At 48.1% G+C, this 27,071-nt stretch overlaps 1 protein-coding gene across 5 annotated transcripts in view; it reads right to left on the bottom strand.

Annotated features, from left to right (window-relative positions):
* Positions 1 to 27,071, bottom strand: part of CUX2 (cut like homeobox 2) — a 319,501-nt gene that overhangs the window by 110,780 nt on the left and 181,650 nt on the right. For all 5 annotated transcript variants that reach the window (XM_031650754.1, XM_031650756.1, XM_031650753.1 and 2 more), the window contains exons 2-3: positions 26,368 to 26,478; positions 22,733 to 22,780 (exon numbers count right to left, since the gene is read on the bottom strand). In XM_031650754.1, the coding sequence (XP_031506614.1) occupies positions 22,733 to 22,780; positions 26,368 to 26,478 (159 nt within the window). The remainder of the gene's footprint in view (positions 1 to 22,732; positions 22,781 to 26,367; positions 26,479 to 27,071) is intronic.

The following is a 27,071-nucleotide window of genomic DNA, read 5'->3' as shown; positions in this document are numbered from 1 at the left end:
AGTGAGCCTAGGTTCAAATCCCAGCTCCACCATTGGCTGTGAGACCTCAAGCAAATCCTCTCACCTTGATGAGCCTCAGTTTCTTCATCTGTAAAGTAGGGAGAATAGCAATACTTCCCTCACAGGACTGCTGAGGACTGAATGAATGACAGAGTCTGCACACCTGGCGCACAGCTAATATTATAACCAGTTCTGCTGTGAAGCTCACTTGGGCGCATTTTTGTTTCTGGCACCCCAAGGATTTCACTTAAAACTGTCCTCCAGCTGCCCTTGACAATGCCCCTGTCTTCATGGAGGATGCCAGGATAATGCTCGAGGTGCCAGGGGGTCTCCTCCCCTCCCCGACCAACACCAGGGATAGAACACAGACAGAGACAGAATGCAGACAGAGACGCTGTACTTACTCCTGATGACCCAGGTAGCCCCAGCAGGTGCCATTCCCCCACCCCACTCATTGTAGAAAGCAACAGGCGAGACAAACAGATGGAAGAGAAATGGCTTTTCCCTCTCTCCCTAAATAACAAGATGGGAAAAAAAGGGAAGATGAAAAGACTGCCACCAGCTAAATTAAAGAGAAATGGCCATTTTCAATGATAAACTTTGCTTAAATGCCATCCCTACACCCAGGCACAAAACCACCCTGGGGCCAGGACCGGCGAGGGGTCCGGCTTGCTATCGCCTGTCGATGTATCATTAATTTCTTTTTGTTTCCTGCTAAGGCATACACCCGACTCAAGGTGAGAGAACGCAACCGGGCTGCGACTTCTCAGATTGATAGATCGTGTTTCTGTGCTGGGTCCGTTTCATGCTTGGTGACTCTGCAGCAAAGCAATTATCACCGTGGAATGCATAATGGCCTAATTAATAACTAATGTCAGCTTGGCCTCTGAGCCATGATTCTACCTCCGCAAACCAACTTTTTTTTTCTTTTAAACATTCGGAGAGAAAAATATTATTGTAATTGACTGGTTAAACTGTCAAAGTGTTCCTAGCCTGTGGACACATGGTATAGTAGGAGACACACACAAAGACTAGAATAAGGAGAGGCGTTCTGCTGCCAACTGGCTATGTGACCTTGGCCAGTGTCTGAGCATCTCTGTGCCTGAGTGTCTGCACCTGTAAACTGAGCTATTTATTTATTTATTTATTTTGAGACACAGTGTTGCTCTGTCGCTCACACTGGAGTGCAGTGGTGCGATCTTGGCTTACTGAAACCTCTGCCTCCCAGGTTCAAGGGAATCTCAAGCCTCAGCCTCCCGAGTAGCTGAGACTACAGGCATGCACCACCATGTCCAACTCATTTTTGTATTTTTAGTAGAGACAGGGTTTCGCCATATTGGCCAGGCTGGTCACAAACTCCTGACCTCAAGCGACCCACCCGCCTCAGTCTCCCAAAGTGCTGGGATTACAGGTGTGAGCCACCACACCTGTCCAGAGTCACATTTTGAGACCTGAGTGGAATTCGTGTGTGTGTGTGTGTGTGTGTGTGTGTGTATGTATTCACATATACACAAAAACTAGGGTTGTGTAGTTCTTGTTCACTGCTGTATCCCCAGAGCTCGGCACACAGTAGGCACTTAATAAATAATGGTTAAGGGCAAGGACTCTTGAGCCAGACTGCCTGGGTTCAAATCTTGTCTCTGCCATATGCTACAAGCTGTGTGACCTTGGGTAAGTTACCTAACCTCTCTGTGCCTCATTCCTCTCATCTGTAAAATGTTGAGCATAACAATATCTCCCTTAAAGGGGAGTCATGGAGGATAATGAACTGGTATCTGCAAAAGACCTAGAGTGTTGTCTGGAACAGAGAAACGGCTATAGCAATGTCTGCCAACATTACTATGTGTCAACATTCATTTAATAACTATTTACTCAGCACCTATTGTGTGTCAGGCAGTGTGAGGGACCCAAGAACATCATAGTCTATGAAATGCTGCCTCCTCCGTTTGGTTAAGTGGGAGGGACAAGTACTATCTGAGTAATGAGGCAAGCAAACATATAATTACAGACTGTGCTAAGCATTGTAAAAGGCCCTGGGAAGGCATGTACTGGGGAGGTCTGCTTGAATTTGGGTAAGTCATGAAGGCCTTCCCAAGGCAGAGACATCTGAACAAAGAGCTGAAAGACACATAGGTGTTAGGTAGTGGTTCTTGGTGATTTGGTCCCCAAGGGGACATGTAAAGTCTGGAGACATTTGTGGTTGTCACAGCTGAGGAAGGTGCTCCTGGCATCTAGTGGGGAGTGGCCAGGGATACTGCTAACATCTTACATTATACAGGGCACCCTCACCATGAGGAATCATCCAGTCCAAAGTATCAATAGTGCCAGCGCTCAGAACCCCTGCATTCAGGGGGAGAAACGGGGGCGGGGGAAGAGCAGAGGGAAGAACTGGTGCAAAGTCCCTGAGGTGAGGAGAGCATTTTCAAAGAAGTGCCATGACGGGTGAGAAGAGGGAAGGGGCGCAAGTGAGCAGCAAGGCAGGGGCTAAAGAGCAGACGGTCTTGGAGGTGGTGGCTGGAGGTCTGGGTTTCATTCTGGGTACCACTGGAAGTTCCCAGAGGCTTTAAACAGGGAGGCATGCCATGTGATACCTGTTTCTAAAGAGCTCACTTGGGCTGCTGGGTAAATTAATCTGGGAAGCAAAGGGCTGGATTCTGTGATGCCGAGTTATTTTCAGGAGAGACAGGGATGTGGACAGCCCACTGTTGCCCTTTGAGGGGAGCACGGTTGTGAAGGCAAGGTGGGCATGACCAACATTCAGGAGGCCCAGGTGAGGACAGGGACCTAGGGGATCATGAAGTCTCACAGCCAAGGCCACATCTGAGTGGAGCCTTGAAGGACAAGTGAGGATTTGCCAGGGGGCTCAGAAGAGGAAAAGCATCCTGGGAGAAAGGAACAGAATGTACAAAAGCTCAGAAGCCTGAGATAACTCGGGGTCAAGCTGTCAGGTGATGGGGGATGGATATAATAACTCTTTCTCATGTTGGACGCTGGAAAGCTTTTACCACTTTTATTTTTATTATTTTTTACAGAGACAGGGTTTTTGCTCTGTCACTCAGGTTGGAGTACAATGGCGTAATTTCGGCTCACTGCAAACTCGGCCTCCCAGGCTCAAGGGATCCTTCTACCTCAGCCTCCTAAGTAGCTGGGACTACAGGCACATGTCACCACACCTGACTAATTTTTGTATTTTTTGTAGAGATGAGGTCTCATCATGTTGCCAAGGCTGGTCTCAAACTCCTGGACTCAAGTGATCTGCCTGCCTCAGCCTCCCAAAGTGCTGGATTACAGGCGTAAGCCACTGCACCCAGCCGCTTTTGCCACTTTTAGGAGACAATATTTCTCATACAATTATTTTTGAAATCCTCATGGAAAAGGATACTGAAACACAGGTAACTCAAAGCTGCTAGTGCAGTGGCAGAATTTGAACCCAGGTCTCTCCCTATTATATTGAACATAAAATTCTTATTGCCTATCGATGCATTATTTATTTATTTTTCTTGTCTTCTGGTCATTTCTCTTAAATCAGTGCCAATCAGGCCTCAGCCTGTGGTCCTGAAGCCTCTTGTAGTCTCTCTCTCCCTGTCTCACACCAGGGCATGGGGTTCAGGAGCTGGACCTGACACTCCATGTGACCTGAGCATGATTATCCACCTTGCAAGCAGATCTGCTCTGTGTAAACTGAGGCCCCTGTGCTGATCGTCCCACCTCCTACTTGCCTGATCTTTACGCCTCAGTCACTCATCTGTACAACAGGCATAGTAATAACCCCTATCCCAGGGGCTTGTGACAATGATTTCCAAAGTCAGTATGTGTAGCAAGCTTAGCAGAGAGACTGATATATATTGAGATGCAGGAGATCTGGCTGCTGTGGCTACTGATGTTCCTAGGAACAGTATTCTTGGTCTGCAGTGTGTTCGAGGAATCTGTTGGTTCAGCGCCAGCCCTTTCTTTTTTTTTTTTTTTTTTTGAGACAGAGTCTCGCTCTGTTACCCAGGCTGGAGCGCAGTGGTGCAATCTTGGCTCATGGCAAACTCCGCCTCCTGGGTTCACGCCATTCTCCTGCCTCAGCCTCCTGAGTAGCTGGGACTACAAGCACCCGCTACCATGCCCGGCTATTTTTTTTTTTTTTAGTAGAGACGGGGTTTCACCGTGTTAGCCAGGATGGTCTCGATCTCCTGACCTCATGATCCGCCTGCCTCGGCCTCCCAAAGTGCTGGGATTACAGGTGTGAGCCACCGTGCCTGGCCCAGCGCCAGCCCTTTTTTAGCCCAGTGATTGGTCTCACTCAGTGGGAAAAATGATGGTGATAACAAGGATCATTTCTTGAGCACCTACTATGTGCTAGGCATAGTTTCATGGAATCCTCCAACAACAACCCTATCAAGGAGGGACAAAGAATCCCCCCTTTTCCAGATAGGAAAGATGAGGCTCAAGGAGGGGAGATGAATTGCCTAAGGTCATATGGCTGACGAGAGGCAGACGTGGGGCTGTGTCAGGTCCCACTGGCTCCTGGAGGATTCCCAGACCGAATCTCACAGGTTGGGTATCCAACAAAGGGGCTTGTCTCCCTGAAGCCAGGTCCTCTTCTGCTAATGGTGTCATGTCCCACTGGCCCCCAGAGTCTGAGCCCCAGACCCTCTGTCTCCAACTGCCACATCAACCTGGATCCCTACTTCCCAACTCTTTCAAACCTGTCTCCACTTTGCTGCTCCTCTGTCGCTGTCCCAGGCCAGACCACCGTTAGTGCTCATCTCTTTATTTTTTGAGATGGAGTCTTGCTCTGTTGCCCAGGCTGTAATGCAGTGGCGCGATCTCAGCTCACTGCAATCTCTGCCTCCTGAGTTCAAGCAATTCTCCTGCCTCAGCCTCCTGAGTAGCTGGGATTACAGGCACATACCACCATGCCTGGCTAATTTTTGCATTTTTAGTAGAGATGGGGTTTTACCATGTTGATCAGGCTGGTCTCGAACTCCTGACCTCATGATCCACCGGCCTCAGCCTCCCAAAGTGCTGGGATTACAGGTGTGAGCCACCGCACCTGGCTGCTCATCTCATTCTTAAGTGCTCCAAAGCACGACCCGACTTTGAGTCAGCCCTCTCCTGCCCATATACCTCCAGAGAGATCTTTCTGGAACTTGGTTTCGGGTCATACTTCCTTATACATCCAAAAAGCTTCTATGGTACCTCCCTCTGTCCGCAGATAAACTGCAGACTTAACTTGGCATTCAGGACCCTGGTGTCCTGCCCATGTGTGTTTCCTGGCCTTGTCCTCTCCCCCAACCCGGCCTCCCAGCACTGCTCACTAAATAGCCATCTGGGAATAATTATTCATTTTAAGCTTTGTTTGTGCTACATATCATGCTGAACACTTGACATGTGTTACCAGCTCATTCAACATCTTGACAAACCTATGTACTAGGTACCGTTTTATTGATGAGAAAACTGAGGGTCAGAAAGAGAGGAAGTGGGCCGGACACGGTGGCTCATGACTGTAATTCCAGCACTTTGGGAAGCTGAGGTGGAGGCATCACTTGAGGTCAGGAGTTCTAGACCAGCCTGGCCAACATGGCAAAACCGCATCTCTACTAAAAATACAAAAATTAGCTGGGCATGGTGGTGCGTGCCTGTATTCCCAGCCACTCAGGAGGCTGAGGTGGGAGGAATGCTTGAGCCTGGGAGGCAGAGGTTGCAGTGAGTTGAGATCGCACCACTGCACTCCAGCCTGGGCGACAGAGGGAGACTGTGCTTCAGAAAAAAAAAAGAAAAAAGAAAAAGAAAAAGAAAGGGGAAGTGGCTTGCCTCAGATCACCTCCCCGGTGTTCAAACTGGGCTTGAACCCAGGTCTGCCTGATGCCAAGGCCTGTGCTCACCACCACCCTTCATTCCCCATGTTCCATCCTGCCCAATCTTCCTAATGTTAGCTGGGACCTCACTTCCTCCAGGAAGTCTTCTCTGATTGCCTGCCTAAAAACTACTCACTCTCATTGGTACAGCTGGGACATCTGTTCCTACTGTACATTGGCTTTTTTTTTTTTTAAGTGGACCTTGGGCATGGGATCCCAATGGTGGCTCAGCCTCCTTGCTGAACAGAGTTCATCTCTTTCTCTAGCCAGCTCAGCACAGGGAAGAATGCATAGTAGGAGCTTTATAACATCTGCCAAATTGTTAACAATCCCTCCTTGCTCCTGCTTTGCTGCTCCCTGAATTTGGCAGGACTCTTGGGTTCCATTCCCATTCATCTGTCCAAAATGTACCACCGTGTGCAAGGCTGTGTATTCAGGGCTCTGTCCTGTTCCCTGACAGTGAATGAGGTGCTCTATCTGTGAGGGAGTCCACAGGGCACCAGACAGGGTTATGTGCTCACCTAATTCTGTTTTTTACCCGCTCTTGGGCATATAATGTTAGACTACAGCCTTGACATTGGGTATGGTTTTGTAACAGAGTTCTGGCCAAAGCAATGTGGGCAGAAATGACGTGACCACTTCCAGTTTTGGCCCCTGAGAACCTCCTAGGAGGGCCATCATGTTTTCCTCTTTTCCCACGTACCAGATGATGGGAGACGCCTGGATCCCTGAATGACTGCGTGGATTAGAGTCTCCTCCACCACAACTTCCATCAACCAGCACTAGACTGTGACGCAGCCTCATCTGTGTTTGAAGTTGTTACAACAGAGACGAGCCCATTTTGACTAACGCAGACAGGCGTGGGTTCAAATTCTAGCTCTTCAACTTCTCAGTATGTGATCTTGGTGTCTCAACCTGAGTATCAGTTTCCCCTTTGTAAAAAAAACCACAATGTTCTCAGGATTCTCCAGAATATTCTGTAACAGCCCAGATGTTGGATAACCAGCCCTGAGTATGACACTCAATCAGTGCTCAAGAAATAGGAACTCCCCTTGCTCCCCCGCCCCCTCCCATCTCCCTCACCCCACCTCTGTGTCTCAGTCCCTGGGTCTCAGGGCAGGACCTCTGCTGAGTTCTGGGCTGTAGGATTCAGTTGATTTTAATCTTCACTGGATTCTGCCAGTCTTTGGTTTTATGTATTTTAATTAAGTGTTATTATTTTGTGCTTGTGGTGAGAGTGATTTTATTATAGGGCAGGAGTTTATAAACCTCAGGGAGGAAATAAATAAGAACCTTTGTCTGTTGCAGTGTGGACTCCAGGGCCAGGTGGGAGAATAAACAGAATTTAAGAGGCGGTCTTCAAGGGTGGGGAGGCGATGGGGGCCAGTGAGCCAGGGATACCTGGCTCAAGGTGATGCTGTGCTTGGCAAAGCAGATCTGGAGAGACTAGGGGCCAGGGCACAGAAGCATACCTGGGGGCTCAGACCACCTCTCATTGGCTTTCAGGCCCTGCAATTCCCACTTGCTTCCTGCCTTGGGGCATTTGTACCTGCTATTCCTTTTATCTGGCATGCCGGTCCGCTCTTCCTGTGGCTAGAATGTCCCTACTCTTGCTTCAATTCACACACAGGTCACTTCCTCCCGGAAGCCCTCCCTGACATCCCAGGACGCTCTCATAGCCCCAGGAAGCTCCCTGGTGCAGCTGGAATTATATATTTACATCTGTCTTCCCGCCAAAAGGTTAGCTCTGTGAGGGAATCATCTTGGTCTTACTTGCTTCTGTGTCTATAGCAGTGCCAGGCGTAGGTGCTCTGTAAATATTTGCTAAACAAATGAATGAATGAATAAGTGAATGAATAAGGTGATTAAATTTCTCACATTCCCTCTACACCTAAAAGCAGAGGCTGGCAAACGTTCCCCGTAAGGGGTCAGATATATTAATCTTTGTGGGCTAGACAGGTTCTGATCTAACAACAGCCATCCCTCAGTATCCATGGGGATGGTTTCAGGACCCCCTGACGATACCAAAATCCTCCAATGCTCAAATCCTTTATACAAAATGGTGTATTGTTTGCATATGATCTATGCATATCCTCCTGTATACTTTTATTTATATTATATTTTATTTTTTGAGACAAGGTCTTATTCTGTTGCCCAGGAGTACAGTGGTACAGTCACAGCTCACTGCAGCTTCAAACTCCTGGGCTCAAGCAATCTTCCCGCGTCAGCCTCTCGAGTTGCTGGGACTACAGGTGTGCACCACCACGCCCAGCTAATTTTCAAAAAAATTTTGTAGAGAAGGGGTATCAATATGTTGCCCATGCTGGTCTCAAGCAATCCTCTTGCCTCAGCCTCCCAAACTGCTGGGGTTACAGGTATGAACCATCGTGCCCAACCCTCCTGTATACTTTGTTATTTATTTATTTATTTATTTATTTTTGAGACGGAGTCTCACTCTGTCGCCAGGCTGGAGTGCCGTGGCGCGGTCTCAGCTCACTGCAACCTCTGCTTCCCAGGTTCAAGCAATTCTCCTGCCTCAGCCTCCTGAGTAGCTGGGGCTACAGGCATGCGCCGCCATGCCCAGATAATTTCTGTATTTTTAGTAGAGACAGGGTTTCACCATGTTGGCCAGGATGGTCTCGATCTCTTGACCTCATGATCTACCTGCCTCAGCTTCCCAAAGTGCTGGGATTACAGGCATAAGCCACTGCACTTGGCCCCTCCTGTATACTTTAAATCATCTCTAGATGACTTATGATTCCTAATAAAATGTAAATATTACATAAATAGCTGTTACACTGTATTTTTAAAATTTATATTATTTTTAATTGTTGTACTATTACTCTTTAGTGGTTTAAAAAATATTGTTGATCTGAGGCTGGTTGAATTCATGGAATCCATGGATACAAATGGACTGTGTTCTAATAAGACTTTATTTACAAAGATAGGCTTTAGCCCAACGGCCACAGTCTGCTGACCTCTGACCTAAAGCATGCCATTTGTACCTCTGGTCTCGCTTGTTACAAAGATTCTCTGTGGTGGTTTACTGGGGTCAGCCCTGCAGTGGCTTACAAAGCAATTTTATGTTTTCAGAAATTTTGCAATCTGGTTGTTAAACATAGCCATAAAACTAAATCATATAAACCTACAACTAAACAAATTTTGTTAAATATAAATGTAATACCACATGTGCGAACCTTGAGGACATAAAGCTTAGCCAAATAAGCCAGTCACAAAAGGACAAATACTGTATGATGCCACCTATAGGAGGTCCCTGGAGTAGTCAAATGCATAGGGACAGAAAGTAGAATGGCGGGTGCCAGGGGCTGGGGGAGAGGAATGGGGGGAATTCATATTCAATGGGTAGAGGTTTCAGTTTTGCAAGATAAAAAGAGTTCTGGAGATGGATGGGGCTGGTTGTTGCATAACAGCATGAATGTACTTAACTCATTGAACTGTACACTTAAAAATGGTTACGACGGTAAATTTTATGTTACATGTATTTTACCACAACACAAATTTGAAAAAAAGGCAATACATACTCAATGCTCATGACTTCCTAATTATTTGACTACATTCCACTGCTGTCTGTGCTCTGAGGATTTTTGCATCTATTGTGTATGTGCTGGAAATACTCTATAATAATGTTCTGCACATCTCTTCCCAGCCCCCTGTCAACGACATCATGTTTGCAGCTTGAAATTGGCCATGGTGGGAATATTTACACCACAGAAATGAGCAGATGCCACAGATCCGGGCTCCTCCCAGCCAGCCAGTTGTTCAGCATTTACCAGCACTCCCCTGGTTATTTCCACAGGTCTGTCTCTTCTGCTAGATGGTGAGTTTCAGGGCAGGGGCTCTCAAACCTGTGAATCACCAGAAGCTTTTACAATCCTGACGCTCAAGCCTCATGCCAGACCAAGAACACCCGCCACTGTGAGCTGGGACCCAGGTCTTGGTATTTTTTAAAACTTGCAGGGGATTCCACTGGGCAGCCAGGGTTGGAAGTCAGTGGGCTCTGAGGTCGAGTGTCTCAAACTTTCATGTGCCCCATAATCACCAGCAGACCTTGTTAAACTACAGATCTTGGTTTTAGAGGTCTGGGACATGGAGGTAGGGGATGGAGACTGCACTTCTAAGGTACTTTCAGGCGATGTGGATGCTGCTGGCCTGGTGACCACACTGAGTAGTGAAAGATTCTAGAGAAAGACACTGCTGTAGGCAGCACACAGGCAGCCTCACACTCAGCTCTGGAACTCACCTGTGATTCCTACTTTGGTTGGCAAATCTCTTTTTCCTTCCCCTTCCTCCCCTCCCCATTCCTCTCCTCCCTTCCTCTCCTGCTTCCTTCCTTCCCTCCCTCTCTGTCTCTCTTTTGAGATAGGGTCTTGCTCTGTCACCCAGGCTGGAGTCCAGTGGCATGATAATTGCTCACTGTTGCAGCCTCGACCTGGGCTCAAGCAATCCTCCCGTCTCAGCCTTTGGAGTAGCTGGAAATGATTTTATCTATCTATCTATCTATTTATTTATTTTTGAGACAGGGTCTCACTTTGTTATCCAGGCTGGAGCGCAGTGGCACGATCTCAGTTCACTGCAGCCTCGACCTCCTGGCCTCATGCATTCCTCCCACTTCAGGCCCCCTAGTAGCTGGGAGTACAGGCGTGCACCATCATGCTTGGCTAATTTTTTTGGAGAGATGGGGTTTCACTATGTTACCCAAGCTGGTCTCGAACTCCTGAGCCCAAGCAGTTGGCCTGCCTTGGCCTCCCAAAGTGTTAGGATTATAAGCGTGAGCCACTGTGTTTGGCCAAAAAATTTTTTTTTGTAGAGACCAAGCCTGGTCTCAACCTCCTGAGCTCAAACAATCCTTCCACCTTGGCCTCCCAAAGTGCTGGGCTTACAGGTGTGAGGCGCCATACCCAGCTAGGCAAATTTCTTTCAACTGGGTGATCACATTGGTTCTTCACCCATTCCCCCAGGATAAACAAGGTAGATGTTACAAGAACCCATTTTATGGAACAGGAGACAGGCTAGAGAGGAAGTGACCTCACCCGGGCCTATCCTTCTCCTGGCTGTGTGACCTAAGGTGGGTTTCTCACTCTCTCTGGGCCTCATTCCTGCTGTTCAGGGCATCTGGGAGGTTTGATTGTGATATCGGATGTCTGAAGGTCTCTCGCAGGGCCCACCTCAGAGAGGACACCTACATCTAGAAAGGTTCCTTCTGTATCTAAATTTGGAGGTGTTGCTTCAGGGGACCCATTCTGACAATGAACCTAGGGGGTCACACAGTCCAGCCCTCTGCCTCTGAGCTAGGCCAAGAGTGGGGGCCCTTTCTGGGTGCAACTGCACTTTGCCTTTGTGGAGGCAGCAGTCAGCACCTCCACAATTAGTCAATACACCGGGGGATTATTTCAGAGTCATAATCATCTTAATTGTAATAATCATGGTAATCGCAGCCTCTGACACTGATCTAAGCTTTCTCTGCATCAGGCACTGTTCTACGCCTTTACATCTATTACCTCATCTGATCTTCACCTTCACCTATAAGGTGAAGTACCATTTGTACCTCTGTTCTCACTTGGTACAAAGATTGTCTATGGTGGTTTACTGGGGTCACCCTGCAGTGGCTTGCAAATCCCATTTTACGGACGACAATGAGTTCCATTTTACAGATGAAGACATCAAGGCACAGAGAAAAAGAAAAGTGCCCCAGTCACAGATTACAGTTGACCCTTGAACAACATAAGTTTGAACTGCGCAGGTCTGTTGACACACAGATTTTTTTTTTTTTTCAGCCAAATGCAATAAAAAACATAGTTTTTAAAGCCTGGCACAGTGGCTCACGCCTGTAATCCTAGCACTTTGGGAGGCCAAGGCAAGCGGATCACCTGAGGTCAGGAGTTCGAGACCAGCCTGGTCAACACAGTGAAGCCCCGTCTCTACTAAAAATACAAAATTAGCCAGGCGTGGTGGCACAGGCCTGTAATCCCAGCTACTCAGGAGGCTGAGGCAGGAGAATCGCTTGAATATGGGAGGTGGAGGTTGCAGTGAGCTGAGATTGCAACAATGCACTCCAATCTGGGAGACAGAGTGGGACTCTGTCCCAAAAAAAATACACACACACACACACACCATAGTTTTCACTGGATGTGAAACCTGCACATATGCAGAGCCAGGTTTTCCTATATGCAGGGGGACTTGCATGGTTTTGGGTGTGGGGCAGGTCTTGGAACCAATCCCCCATGTATTCAGAGGGATGACTGTAATAAGTAGCAAAGCTGGGATTTGAACCCAGGCAGTCTGATTCCAGAGCCACACTCTTAACCACTGTGCTATACTATCTTTTAGGTAACTCCTATGCATGACGTAAGTATGCATGTCCCTCACTGTACTTTTAGCTTAGAGACAGGGGCATACGTCTTGTTCCCTGCCTATCCCCAGGACACTGCACAGGGTCTGCATATAGTGGGGCTCCAGAAAGCATTTCTCAATGAGGAAATGGGTGGGCTGGTTCCTCTCTCCCATCCCCATATCCTGACCTTGTGAAACTCAACCATAACGTGATTGTCACTGGCGCTGTCTGGGGGTGTGTGGGTCCATCTGTCTCTCCCATGAGGTCGTGTATGCTGTGAGGACAGGAAAGGTATCTGGGGCCACCCGTTGCCACATCCCTGAAGCCTGGCACTCACCCTTGTAGACAACAGGTGCCAAATACATGCTGTGAAATGAAGGTCTCAGGAGGGAGGCAGGGGTGTGCTCTGGGGGGGCTCGTTGGAGGGGTGAGGGCATCCCTGGGGGTGTGCCCTCTAGGAAGACTCCATCACGGCCTGCCCCCAGCTGGCTGCCCTGGCTGGTTTTCCAACAAGAAAATGCAGGAGAAAGCCAGAGTGAGCAGGAGGGGGACACCAGGCTGCCCCAACCCTAGGAGCTACGAGGATTGAAGCCCAGTGGGAAGGCGGGATGTACGTCTGGAACCTTAGGTTTTGGAGAGAACAGAAAGAGTGTCCAGAGCTCAGCTGGCAGCAACACTGAATCACCATGATCCTCTCTACTCTGCAACAAGCTCTTGATCTGCACCGAATCCACCCAGCCTTCCTAGGCGGTAGGTCCCCATTTTACAGACAAGAAAACTGAGGTTCACTGAAGAACCTGGCAATCGGCAGCACTGCAATTTGAACCCGGCTCCAGGCGACTCTAAGCTTAAGTCACTTCTCCACTGCCACAGGCTCCAGATGAACGAGGAATCTGCACTCACCCTTTCACCCCCGGAATTAAGTGCTGCTCCTGACACCCAGTGGGTACTCAAATTCTTCCTGAATGCATGAGTAAATAGTAATGTTTACCACCTTAGCCCCTGCATCTAGCGCCACACCTGGCACCTAGTAGGTGCTCAACAAACATCTACTGACCAGATAAACGCAGGACTGCACGAGTGGCCACATGACCCACGCTGGTGTCGGTGGGGCTGTCACAGTAGCTTCCATCTTGCATCTCCCACCTCCCAGGAGGCAGACATGAGCACTGAGAGACACTGGGCCGACTGAGCCATGAGATGGATGCACGCCCAGCGGCCTTATCTCCCCACTGACTGGCCCCGCACGGCCTTCCATAATGCAGTCCATTAAAAGGCTTGTAAATTTTCATACACGAAAGCCTACCATGGCGTCGGCACAGACTAATTGTTGTTAAATGTGCGGGAATGTTACTGCCACGCGGCTGGAGCGATCACTCTTCCCAGCCCGGCCCAGACGCCAGCCCATTCCTCTGCAGGCGGAAAGCTTACAACATTCGCACAAGGCCAAAAAGCAATTCGTGTCAAAAAGATCAATAATATAAAAATAAAGCGCGAGAATTCTAGTTAAAGGGAATGTCATATAAATATGTGGTTCACGTCCATGACTCCAAGATTAAAAAAATCAATCAATATCGTTCTTTAGATGATGTTATTTCTAATGAGAAATACCCGGAACAACTGCAAATAACTGCTTAACTGGGGGGGAAAAAGCATTAATAATTTACTTTATAAGGCATATAATACCGAATGAAAGAGGATTGCTGCTGGTTCTTAATTTGGTTGTAATATGGCGTGACAGGTTCAATAATGCTTTGGTGGGTTCTTAATATTAAATTCGGAAGGACGTTCATTCAGTTTATCGTTAAGTTTTACCCCAAGCCGGGCAGGGCAGACTTCCAGAGGGGCAAGACTTGGTTATGGGCAGCCAAGGACGATGCACCATCAAAGCAACTATGTTATCAAAGAGGAAGGAGGATGGGGAGGCCGGGCGCGGTGGCTCACGCCTGTAATCCCAGCACTTTGGGAAGCAGAGGCAGGAGGATTGCTTGAGGCTAGGAGCTCGAGACCAGCCTGGCCAACATGGTGAAACCACGTCTCTTCAAAAAATACAAAAATTAGCTGGGTGTGGTGGTGCACTCCTGCAGTCCCAGCTACTTGGGAGGTTGAGGCACGAGAATTGCTTGAACCCAGGAGACAGAGGTTGCAGTGAGCCAAGATTGCGCCACTGCACTCCGGCAGAGGAAAGAGGGCGGGTCATGTGTGTGCACATGTGCGTGTCGGGGGTAGTAGAGAGAATGGGAGGTCTTCTCCTCATTATATCTGATGTGAGCTGCAAGCAACACTCCTGTTTATTGAGCACTTATTATGCACCAAGTTCTGGGCTGGATATGCAGACTTGGGCTCGAATCACAGCTCTTTGTATGCGGTGGGCTTTCCTGGCAGATCCTGCCTGAAAGAACAGTTCAGCAAAGAAACATCTAAAAGGCCTGGCCTGGCTGAGTGATGAGCTCCTTTCTGGCCCTAACCACCTGCAGATCTCCAGCTGGGCCCTAATCTAGAATCACCAGCCTCAGCTCCTTCTGCACCCCCAGATCCCTCAAGGGGCCCGTTTGGCCCTCTAAGCTGAGGTTCACATCTTCTGCTCTCTGTTCAGCTGATGAATCGCTGTGTAAGCTCAGGCAAGCCACTTTACCTCTCTGAGCCCTGGTTTTACATCTATAAAAGGGGATGATACCAGCTCTGCCTCCCTGGCTGCGTTGCTGAGAGGAGGTGACACAAGAGGCATCCCCCTAAGTGATGGATAAACCTTGCCAGCCGGTGTCCCTGCCCGAGTTCCCACTCACTACCATGGCCTGCGGGCTGAGCCTCAGTCATCTCACCTGAGCAATGGGTAGGAGCAGAAACTTCATCATGGGGCTCATGGGAGGGATAAACGTGATATACCTAGTCTCAGCGCACCTGCTGGGAATGCCAACTCATGCTCACGAAGCATTCACCATGTGGTGGGCTTTGTTCTTGGGGCTTTTCAAGTATCAACTCATCGAGCACTCCCATCACTCCTATGAAATGGGTACTATTACCACCATTTAAAAACAGAGGACCAGCCCAGGCAACATGGTGAAACCCTATCTCTACAAAAAAATACAAAAATTAGCTGGGTGTGGTGTTGTGCGCCTATAGTCCCAGCTACTTGGGAGGCTGAGGTGGGAGGATCGCTTGAGCCCGGGAGGCGGAGGTTGCAGTGAGATGTGATTGCACCAATGCACTCCAGCCTGGGAGACAGAGCAAGTCTGTCTCAAAAAAACAAAAACAAAACCAAAAAACAAAACAAAACAAAACAACAACAACAACAAAAAACAGTAAAAGCAGAGGAAAGTGAAAGCCACAGAAGTTATGTGCCTTGCCCGAGGTCACACAGCCAGGAAGCAGACGAGCTAAAATGAAAGCCTGAGTCAATTTGGCCCCAAAAGCCACAGTTGCCCCTACTGCTCATCCCCCAGGGTGGCCTCACCAGCCAGCAAGGCCACTGCTCCCTGTGGCCTCCCCTGCTCCCTGTGGCCTCCCCTACTGTCAGAACTGCACACGTCTAATATCTGTTGTGGTTCTAAGGGGGCCCTGTTTACAAAGGGATAGTCATACCAGTGCCAGGAGCACCAGGGTAAAGGGTAGTTTAGGGAGTGAGAGAATTATGCCATCAAAGACAGCTGGAAGAGCAAATAATGTTAAAAGGCAAAAAAAAAAAAAAAAAAAAAAAAAGCCCTGTAATTAAATTTCAGCTCAAACGGAAGAGCAAGAGTTTGCAGGCAGACGCGGAGCAGAAGCAGGGCACAGAAACCAAAGAAGGATGCAGCACATGGGGCTGGTGGGGCTCGGGGCCAGAGTAGGGAGGGACGTGCACATCTCGGGTGATCTCAGCTGTGAGGAAATCCTCCCCTCCCCTCTCAGGAAGCCTGGCTGCGAGCACAGGTGCTGACCCACCAGAAAGGTCTTCTCCTAGGTTAGGACTATCCTTCCCCACCCACGATTGTCTTGGTGGGAAAAGCAGAAAAACCTCAGTGTCTCAGAAAGCATCTGGGCCTGGGGCAGGAAGGATGGAGGAATGATCTCTCCTCTCGGTCATCTCTGAGAGACCAGGGCCCCCATATTATCAGATTAGTGGCCAGAGGGATCCTGTTAAAACCTGAGTAAGAGCTGGACACTCCTCTGCTCTAAAGCCTCCCATGACTCCCACCTTATTCAGAGTTGCAGTCAAAGTCCTTACAGTAGTCTCGAGCCACTAGCTTTAGGCAGATGCATAAAAACAGATGATGCTAAGCACCAGTGAATGCGAGGGGCTCCAGGGTTGATGGAGGGCTGGGGTGGTCAGGGAGGGTTCCCTGCTCCCCAGGACCTGATATTTGAAAGGAGCTCATCCAGCAAAGAGATGGTGCAGGGAAGAGCATTTCAGGCAGAGGGTATGGCAAGCACTGACACTCTGAGGTGTGAATGAACCAGGTGCTCACAGTCAGATGGCAGTTGGGGCTGCAGTCATCTGATGGCTCAACTGGGTTGGACGTCCACCATGGCCCCTGACTCCAGTCTGGTACCTCAGCAGACTGGCCTCTCCTCCATGTACTGTCTTATCCCTCAGACTCTCTCCATGCAGGCTGGGCTTCTCACACAGGGTGGTCTCCAGGTAGTCACACTTCTCACATAAAGGATGGGTTTGGAGAGGTGTGGTGGGGAGAGCCAGCAGGAAGGCTAAAGGCTACACTGGATCATGGCACAGTGTCACCTCCGCCATGTTCTACTGGTCAAAGTAGGCACAGGAGCAGATTCAAAGTATGGAGACACAGACTCCATCTCTTGGCGGGGAATGCAGGGACACATGGCAGATGTGCATGGGATGGAGACACTGCCGTTGCTGTCATGGGGGCAGGGTGTCAATGTGAAGTGCAGCAAACAAGTAGAACCTCTGGGATGGAACCGATGGCCTCCCTTGGGCTCCTGGATATTATTTCAGAATCACAGGGACTCGGTTCCTATAGACATTTTTTCTTTTTCTTTCTTTAAAGGATTCCATGTGGAATCCTAGGGACATCCTTGAGGGCAGGGATGGTGTCTCACCATCTTTGGATCTGCAACAGTCCTCACACAGAGCCCGGGACACAGAAGGTTCTCCACAAGGATCTGTTGAGCGGACCTGCATGGTGCCAACAGAAGGGTAGCCTTGTCTTCTTTGGGAAGTCCTTCTTCTGGGTACTGCAAAAATGCTTGCTCTCCCTCATACCAAGAGGGGTCGAGGTGACCACTGAGTTGTGACCATCACTGGGCTAGCATCTAGAACCCTGCCTAGTATGCAGCAGCTACTCAATAAATGCTTGTTGCGGTGAATAAACGATTACATGGACTCAACTGATGATCTAATGCATCTTTGACCCTCTCTCTAAGCACCTAGAAGATGATCATGCCACACGAATTTCCCCAGACCCTGAGTTGTTAGAGGGAGAACATTCTCAGTCCCACGCAACCATGCACGCCCACCATGTTGGCAACAAGTGACTCACTGGCCACTTGACACACAGAATGTCACGAATCTCATGCAATTGTACAAGCTGACCCTATTTATAGATGAGGAAACAGTGGCTCAGAGACATAAAGTCACTCACCAAGGTCACATAAGCTTGTCAGTGTTAGGGTGGGGTTCAGACCTTGGGTGTCTAACCTCCCCTGGGCGTCAGAGGCCAGGTCGGCCCACTTGGTCCCCAAACTACTGTGTTTCTTTTTTTTTTTTTTTGAGACGGAGTCTCGCTCTGTGGCCCAGGCTGGAGTGCAGTGACCGGATCTCAGCTCACTGCAAGCTCCGCCTCCCGGGTTCACGCCATTCTCCTGCCTCAGCCTCCCGAGTAGCTGGGACTACAGGCGCCCGCCACCTCGCCCGGTTAGTTTTTTGTACTTTTTAGTAGAGACGGGGTTTCACCATGTTAGCCAGGATGGTCTCGATCTCCTGACCTCGTGATCCACCCGTTTCAGCCTCCCAAAGTGCTGGGATTACAGGCTTGAGCCACCGCGCCCGGCCCCAACTACTGCGTTTCAATCAGGCCCAAGTGAATGTCTCTGTTCCAATCCAACCCAAAAGGTTTTCCACCATACAGGCCACATTCCCTTCATGATGGAAGAAAAAGGCGGCAGAGAAAAAGAAAATCTCAAGCTGGGCCGGTGCACACACGCTTCAGAAAAGTTTCACCTCTGAGTTAGCATAACAAAACTTTTAATTTAGATGTTTTCATGTCTCCCTCCAAGTAAAAATAAGTTTAAAATAATGACTGTAATAAATGAAGGTAATTAATTGTAGTTTGTTCCTTTACTGTCTAGTCAGCTTAATTTTACCTTTTCAACTAATAATGAGAAAATAATTTTTGTGCTCGGAGGGTTAATGATATGTAACTGCGAGAACTGCTAATTGCATGTTGCAATCCATCCATCAACAACCCCATCTGTGCGACTTGATTATGTTTGCTAAATTATTGCTTTGAATTATCTTTCATAAAGCAACTTTTATAATTAGCGAGGCTTTCGTCTTGCTCTTTTCTCTGTACGCAAGGATATTCAAACTTTGGCCATTTCAAGCTGTCTCCATTAAGCCACCTTCTCCGGCTGTCTTTGTTTCCCTGAACAGGAGAAATCAAAACTGTCCTTTAAGCAATCAAGGCAGACAGAGAAGCTTCCTTGATTCACAGCAGGGCAAATTCACTTCCTCTCCGCCCCCTCCCACCGGCACAAGCGGGTGCACGCGCGCACACAAACACACACACACACATACACAGAAAGAAAGAAAAGATAGATCCACACATATATAATATAAAAAGATAAGAAGTATGCCCAGATTCTGAACACGCCAGGGCTGGTGAAGCAAAATTCAGGAATAACATGGTATCTTTTTTCAACATGGTATATTTCATGGTATATACCATGAAACTGAACATGGTATAGTTCAAGGAAAGGCCTGCACTGGGAAGAAGGAATGACGGGTGTGATACTCAGCCCTGGCATTTTATGGGCTAGTTTATGTGACTTGGGACGGTGTTTGCCCCAGAGAATATTTCCAGGAGGTGATTAATACCCACTTGGGAATCGCAGCGCCAGCCCACAGCCCAGTGGATTGCGAGAGGAGAGCGGCATAAAGGATGAGGCCTCATTAAAAAAATTAAAATGAAAATCAAATTTGGATTATAAACGGCCTGTGCATGTGCAACTTTTTCTGGACGAAGAAGATGCTTTTTATTAACACCTTCCTTTGGCGGCGTCTCTCCCCTGAGGCGCAAGGAGGACACAGAGGCCACGATGGCTTAGTCAATAGATCATGAGAAAAGCAGCGGTTTCAGGAATAAAATTCCAGACAAATGTAGTCTTCTTGGTACATTAAAGGGACGATGGAAAGCCCTCTTAAGAAAATTAACAAAGTTCTTTAAGGTCTCCAGCTATTAAAGCAGCATCTATTCAATGTGTCACATGGGTTTTGAAAACGAGAATTCTGCTATGTCTTTCCTTTTGGCCTAAGACTTTCTCTGTCCCAGTATTTATTGAGCACCAACCGTGTGCCAGACCCTGGGACTGTCTCCATGCTGCTAAAGTTTTTGAATCCTTTCTCCTTTTTTAAGAGACCAGGTCTCGCTCTGTTGCCCATACTAGAAAGAAGTGGTATAATCATAGCTTACTACAGCCTTGAACTCCTGGCCTCAAGTGATCCTCCCACCTCAGCCTCCTGAGTAGCTGGGACTACAGGCACGAGCCACCATGCCCAGCTAATTTAAAATTTTTTTTGTAGAGATGGGGTCTCATTATGTTGCCCACGCTGGTCTCAAACTCCTGGCCCCAGGTGATCCTCCCACCTTAGCCTCCCAAAGTGCTGGGATTACAGGCATGAGTGACCGCACCTGGCTTCTAAATCCTTATTGTTAGCCTCATTTGGCTGAGGAGGAAAGCTGAAGTCCAGAGAGGTTAAGGAACTTCCCCAAGGCCACACAGCTGGTTTAGGAGCAGAGCTGAGGTTTTGACCAGGCCTGAGTCAGATCTGCATGTATTTTCTACCATGCTGCAGTCAGGTCTTCTCCCAAACATCACCCAAACCTAACGTTTCTCCTATTGAAAAGCTAACATAAGTCATACCCACCTCCTATAGGAAAAAAACAAACAAACCCTGGAACCCTTCTTTGAGATAAAAAGCCTTCAACACCTAGTTAGGAAAGTGGCAGATGGTTGCTCAGGCACACTAGAGACCCAGTAAACCTGTATTGGAGGTCACTGCTTATAGGAATAATAAAATATCCAAGACTTCTCATATGCAAGGCAGTATTTTAAGCACTTCATCCGTGCTAACTTTGTTCTTCCTCAATCTCACCCCGTGAAATATGTATATATATACATTTTTTCTTTTGAGACAGTCTTGCTCTGTTGCCCAGGCTGGAATGCAGTGGTGCGATCTTGGCTCACTGCAACCTCCGCCTTCTGGGTTCAAGCGGTTCTCCTGTCTCAGACTCCTGGGTAATTGGAATTACAGGTGCCCGCCACCACACCTGGCTAATTTTTGTATTTTTAGTAGAGTTGGGGTTCCACTATGTTGGCCAGGCTGGTCTCAAACTCCTGATCTGAAGTGATCTACCCTCCTCGGCCTCCCAAAGTGCTGGGATTACAGGGGTGAGCCACTGCCTGGCCTGAAATATGTATAATTAGTATCTCATTTTACAGATGAGGAAATGGAGGCACAGAAAGGTTAAGTAGCTCACCTCAAATCACACAGCTAGTAAGTGGGAGAGGTGGGATGCCAACCCAGGCTGACTCCAGCATCTGTGCTCTTCACCTGCTAACAGCTCTTCGTGTGTCAGACATTATATTAAACCCTTTCCCTGCATTAGATCTCAGTTAATCCTCAAAACAACATGAAAAGACTTGCCAGTGTCTTTATACTCCCATTTAACAGATAGGGAAAACTGAGGTTCTAAGAGGCCAATGGAAGCTCTGTTCACACCAACTCAAGCAAGGAAACAGTTGAGAAAGTGATGCGCTCTACAAACAGCTCAATGCCTGTCTTTAGATTGGGCAGAGGGATCAGTTGCTATAGGTAGCTTGTGTGCTGAGCGGCTCTCCTAGGACTAGGAGTTGGTAGATGGGAACCTCTATTTTTTTTTTGTAACACAAAGTCATGAAAACCCCCATTCCTAACATTATTGGTCTTTCTGGTTGTTTTCTTCCCAGCCCAGGCACCTTGCAACCAAATGAATCAATACCGGATGGCCCTATAAATAAATAAGCACATCAGTCAACTCGGTAATAAAATGAAAGGATGAAAAATATGGAAATCAGCGACATTTGTGTAAATCCAGTTATTGTTTACTTTAATATTGCCTTATGTGCTTATGTGGTTCCAAAGAGACATATTTAAAGTAATGTGGCGCTTGGTGGATGACAGACTTAAAATGCATCCCCTCTGGTGAGCTCCGAGTGTGGCCAATCCTTCTGGGGTCCTGCCTGAGCCCCGGAAAGCCTGAGAAGAGCCCCCTCAAGATGGAACGCTTTAGAAATCCCTGGACCCGCATGATTCCAGTCTTTTCTTGGCCTGCCTCCTGTGCCAGCCAGCCAAATGGACATTATCATACTCTTGGTTACGAAGGCAAGCAAAGAGGAGAAATGGGGGCGGTTCACCCTGATCACAGGGCTTCCATAAAGCAAGATAAATTATTTACCGAGGACAGCAAAGGAACTAGGGCTCAGCGGGTTGGCAGGAACGAATGCGGACAATGTCACTTTTATACTCAAACAGTGGGCTGGTGCAAAGAATTTCTGGTTGGGCTGGTAACTGTGTGGACTTATCTGCAAGGCTGCCTCAGAGAATCAAAGAAGAGCAGAATGCCAAGAGAGGGCAAAGGTCATCTCGTACCAATATCTGATTTTAAAGATAGGAAACCAAGCCTGGAAGGTGAGGTAGGTTTGTTCAAGGTCATAGATTTTTCTTAAATTTTATTTTTTATTGTTTTAGAGACGGGGTCTCACTCTGTCACCCACGTTGGTGTGCAGTGGTAGGATCATGGCTCACTGCAGCCTCAACGTGACGGGTTTAAGTAGTCCTCCCACCTCAGCCTCCAGAGTAGCTGGGACTACAGGCACGTGCCACCATGACTAGCTAATTTTTAATTTTTTTGTAGAGATAGCGTTCTTGTTATGCTGCCTAGGCTGGTCTTGAACTTCTGGCCTCAAGTGATCCTCCCACTTCAGCCTCCCAAAGCACTGGGATTACAGGTGTGAGCCACTGTGTATGCCCCAAGGTCACAGATCTTACATGTAGCAGAGCCAGTGTAAGGTTGGGCAAAGTCTAGGGAGAGGGAGATTTCTTGGAATCAGACTTGAATTCTGTCAAACTGAACAGAGAACCAATTCTTATCACTACACCATTGGGATGGGACACCAGAGGGAAGGGCACAGAGTTTGCAATGGGGACAGGGAAGCTTCTCCAAAGCTTCTGGAGGCTGCTGGCCCCCTTGGGCAACTCTAGGTGGGACAGGAGGGGGAGCCATGGGGGGCACTTTTCTGACATGTTGTGGGCCCTGGGTCTTACCTCGGCTTGGAAGCTTTTTAATACAGGAGCCACCATCTCTCTGATTTCCTGAAAAAGAGATCAGCAAAGAGTTCACTACAGTGCCAGGTGGGACGCCCCCATGGCCCCTGCTTATAGCTCGCTGCTGTCCCTGGCTCAGCATTTCCCAAGCATGTCCCGTGGGGCCTGAACTCCATTGGATTTCACAAGGGACACACACAAATAGGGGTACCAAGCCACACCAGACTGGGAAATGTCAAGTCCAAGGGGTTTCTTTCCTGCAGGACTTTCTGGAGTCTTTCATAATGCATGCAGGGAATTTCCAGAAGACAAAGGAAGTGGCATTTCTCAAATGGGTTTGATCACAGAATGGTCTTTTATGCAAAATGTCTTGTGAGACAGGTAGTCCATCCCAGGTCACACTTTGGGGTGGGGTGGGGGCTGGAGAGGTAACCTGAATTCTCCATGCTTAGCACTACATGGAAGTCCTTCCTTAAAAACCTACTGCCCTTCAAGGTGTTGCCCGGGGCAGCCTCCTTCAGGTTTCCGTGACCCTACCCTGTAGCCACCTCTCCAGTGAAGACTGCCTTTTGCATTTTAGCAATGCCACTTGTGTACTTGACTCTCCTTCCTCACCGGAATGTGCAGTTTCTGCAGTCTAGGCTGGGTCTCTACCCCATTTGAGCTGTGCAGATGTTTGAGGAACTCTATGGAAGTGGGCTGTCTTCAGAGGAGAAGTTTGTCCCAGTCACCCTGAGCCTCCTATTTCCAGACCCTAATTTCCTGGCTTTCATGAATGACCTGAGGATCCCAGCAACTTGGGCTAGCCTGGCAAACTCCTACGTATTCTTCTCCCTGGCACATAAGAGGGAAGCCTTAAGAAGCACGTGTCCTGAGACTCCAAACCTAATCCTCCAGTTTCCTGTGAGATCTGCTGGTGTGACTCCCCCATCACAATCAGCCACAGCTACCAGTAATCCCCATGGGAGGCACTGAGGGACTAGACAGTGTGGGGAGGGGGTGCCCCAGACAGCACAGGAAAGGAAGAGATGGGCTGAAGACTTATGGGCAGGTAAAGAATAAACCCCTTCATTATGCAAATAATAATGTGTTGCTTCCGCCCCTGATTCTGGATCCCTGGGGCTTTCCTGAGCCACTGATTGATAGACTGATGTATGTCGGGGACCTTCAGAGGAGACACAGGCCTAGTAGACTGGACCATAAGGGGCCATGGGTGCAAGGCTGAGCCATGGAGAAGGAAACTTCTGAGAATCTGGGTCACAGGTGGTGAACTCAAATGCCCACCAGGCCAGGCAGGAAGCAACTACAAGGGAGGCTGGGACAATGCAAGCCCCACCAATGAAGTGACGTGCTCTGCTCTAGCTGATGACGGTAGCATAAGCACGGAACCTCTGGGTTGCACAAGCTACCAAATATTCTCAAAAGACACCGGAAATCCAATTTTTAGGTGAAATCATCTGAGATGCTAAATATTGGCAACTCACCATAAAGTTCAAAAGACTTTACAGACTAAATAAAAATGTGATGGCGGGAGACCTCTGGTCCATGTTCAGAAAACATTAGTTCTGGATGGGACCTCTCAGAAACCATCTCTCCAGTTCCTTGAGTTTACAGAAGGGGAAACTGAGGCCCCAAGAGGGGCTGGCCTGCTCAAGGTCACACAGCAAGTGAATGGTGCAGCTAGAATTTGAACCCAGGTCACTGGACTCCCCAAGCAGGACCTTTTCACAGGCCCACACTCAAGTATCTGAGCACTCTGCGAGGGACAGGCTTGGTGGGACTTCGTGCTAATACCGCCCATTTCTAGAAGCACGCCGCCTCGTCTGCTTCACGGCTGGGGGACGCCCAGCACAGGCGCGAGCAGGAGGTGAGCTGGGCACCAGCCAGAGGAGCTCTTAAATAAAGCCTCGGCGTGACTTTCTCCATCAGGAGAGACTGGCTCCAAAAAGGAGAATTTTCAGAGGCACAACTATAATAGGAATGGAAACTTATTCCTCCTAATTACATAATTGCATAATTATGCAGTATTAAAATTATGTAAGCTGAACTCAGAGGCTTAAAACATGGCCTGGATTTCCCTCATCACCTGGGGGCTCCCACATGGCCTCAGAAGAAAGTCAGTTGGGCTAGGAGAAGGAGGATGAGACAGAGGGTCTAAGCTGACTAGAGAGAGGGCATGTGCAGCTGTGAAGATGTGGGGCGGATTCAGCTCTGCTTCCTGGAGTCAAAAGAGAGTCAAAGGTAACCTCATTCTGGGGAGAAAAACTAGTTTCTAGACCAAGCTGAGCTCTGTTCTAAAAGGCGAAGGAAGGGTTCTCAGCATCACTGGTGCCTTCTTGGCTCTTGGAGTCAAACCAAAGGCCTGGCTTGACTTTTCTGAAGCCACAACATGGGAGAGGCTTTTAGACCTGAGATTCATGCCCCTTCTCCACGTAGACACTCTCTTCCTTCCAGACTTGCTCCATGGACAAATTCTAGCTAGATCCTAGTCCCTTCTCTTGCCTTGAAGAACCAAAGACATTTATGACTTGTGTGAGAAGGATTTTGCAGCTAAGAGGCTGAGGTGGACCTGAGGCTTCTCCGCTCTGTGCTCATATGGCCTGATCCCTAGCTGGGTTTGCCTCTTCCCTGTCTTCCCATGTTCCCCTCCCTGAACAGCGAGATGGCAACAGGATCCCCCACCAATCCCGGTATCAGACTGGCAGAGTGTAACTGGTGGAATCCAAGTCTCCCATCTGAATGCCAAACTCTGCCCCACCTTCCTGCAGCACACCTGAGCAGGTAAGGACAGATGTTAACCTTCTGCTGACCAGAAGGAAACACAGTTGGCTTTGGGGAGATCCGGCCGCAGAGATCCCTGATGTCTGTTCCCTGTCACAGCCCTGATGTGCCACATCCTTTTCATATAGAGTCAGAGGGCTTTATTTTCCCTATTTGTGTTTATTCTCATCATTTGTTTTGTAATTTGAGAAGCAATAGGGGGGCCTGTGAGAGGAGCGAAAAGAATTCACACATCCAGGGCTGGTAAACAATAGAAACTTGTCTGTTCTAGTCCGTTCCTTGGGGGACTCTTACATTGCTGGGGGCTAGTCATTCTCTGTCCCCTACCAAGCTCCCTGCAATGGCTGCTAGAAAAAAGGCATAGCTGGTTGCTGGGACTGCAAGGGAGGCGGTGAAGGGGAAGAATAAGGTGCACGTACAGGGGGTGAGAGGCCGAGTTTCAGAGATGATGAGCGCCAGCAGGCCCCGAGAGGGTGTTAGAGAGTCGACGGCTGCCTTCTTCCAGACGCCAATGGGAAAGCAAAATAAAATCAAGAACTCTAAGGCACACTGTCTTTGCCAGCAAGGCCAGGCATTTGACTTGGATATGAATGTGGGGGGAAAATGGACGTTTCACAGCACCCTCGAAAAACAATGACGTTGATGGAGAAACGCCCCGCCCCCCCTTCAGTCGGCACTGTTAAGCACCGCTAGGCCAAGAAACCCCAAAAGGTTGGGGGCTGTCATTTTTCTTTGTGGCTAATTAGCTTCTTTTCTTGTTAGTCACTTACATCTACAGTTTTCAAAATATAGTTTGAATGGAGAGAAATCTGCATTCCTACTGAGTTAATTCTATAACAGCAAATATACCATACCTCAGGTACATTTTTCTTAAATTCCCGGCGGAGTTCAATTAAATGTTTATGAGAATGTTCACTCTCCTCCTGCCGTGCAGACAGCTCAGAAGCGACGGAATTAAGCTCCTTCTGGAACAATAAAAAAAAAAAAAAAAAAAGGAGAGAGAAAAGAAAAAGATTTTTTTTCTTTATTCCTTTTTAACCATTGTACAAAACAGCATTCTGAACAAGTTTTCTTAACTTACAAAGCTGAGAAAAGACAGGATATTGACTCCTGGCACAAATAAATAATTTACAAAACTGGGATGCAACTGAAAAAAAATCCAGGACGGCTTTTTTTGCTCATTGGAAGTCAGGCCAGATCAATAATCTTCTATAAAGTTGGGTGGAGTTGGTTTTTTTTCTTTTTTCATCTCTTCCCCCACCCCCTGCCCCACCTCTTAAATTTCCAAAGGAGTGATGGCATAAGCTTGTCAGTAACTGTAGAAAACATCTCCAAACCATGTCAAAATAGTAAAGTGCGGCATATTGTATGGGCATATTATAGTGGAAGAAAGTGCTGTCGACAGCTTTCATATATCAGAGGTGGGAACGGCTCCAACTATGACTTACTTACACTTAAAGGTTCATAAATACGCCTTTTAAGATATAGATGGCTTTTTAATTTCAGTAGATTTTGGAAAAATGAAGGTGCCAATAAGAAGTAAGCTGACCTTTTGTGT

The sequence above is a fragment of the Papio anubis genome, chromosome 9, assembly GCF_008728515.1.
Source record: "Papio anubis isolate 15944 chromosome 9, Panubis1.0, whole genome shotgun sequence".
NCBI classification, from domain to species: domain Eukaryota; kingdom Metazoa; phylum Chordata; class Mammalia; order Primates; family Cercopithecidae; genus Papio; species Papio anubis.
Note: the sequence above shows the minus strand (reverse complement) of the source record. Positions and strands in the feature narration are given on the sequence as shown.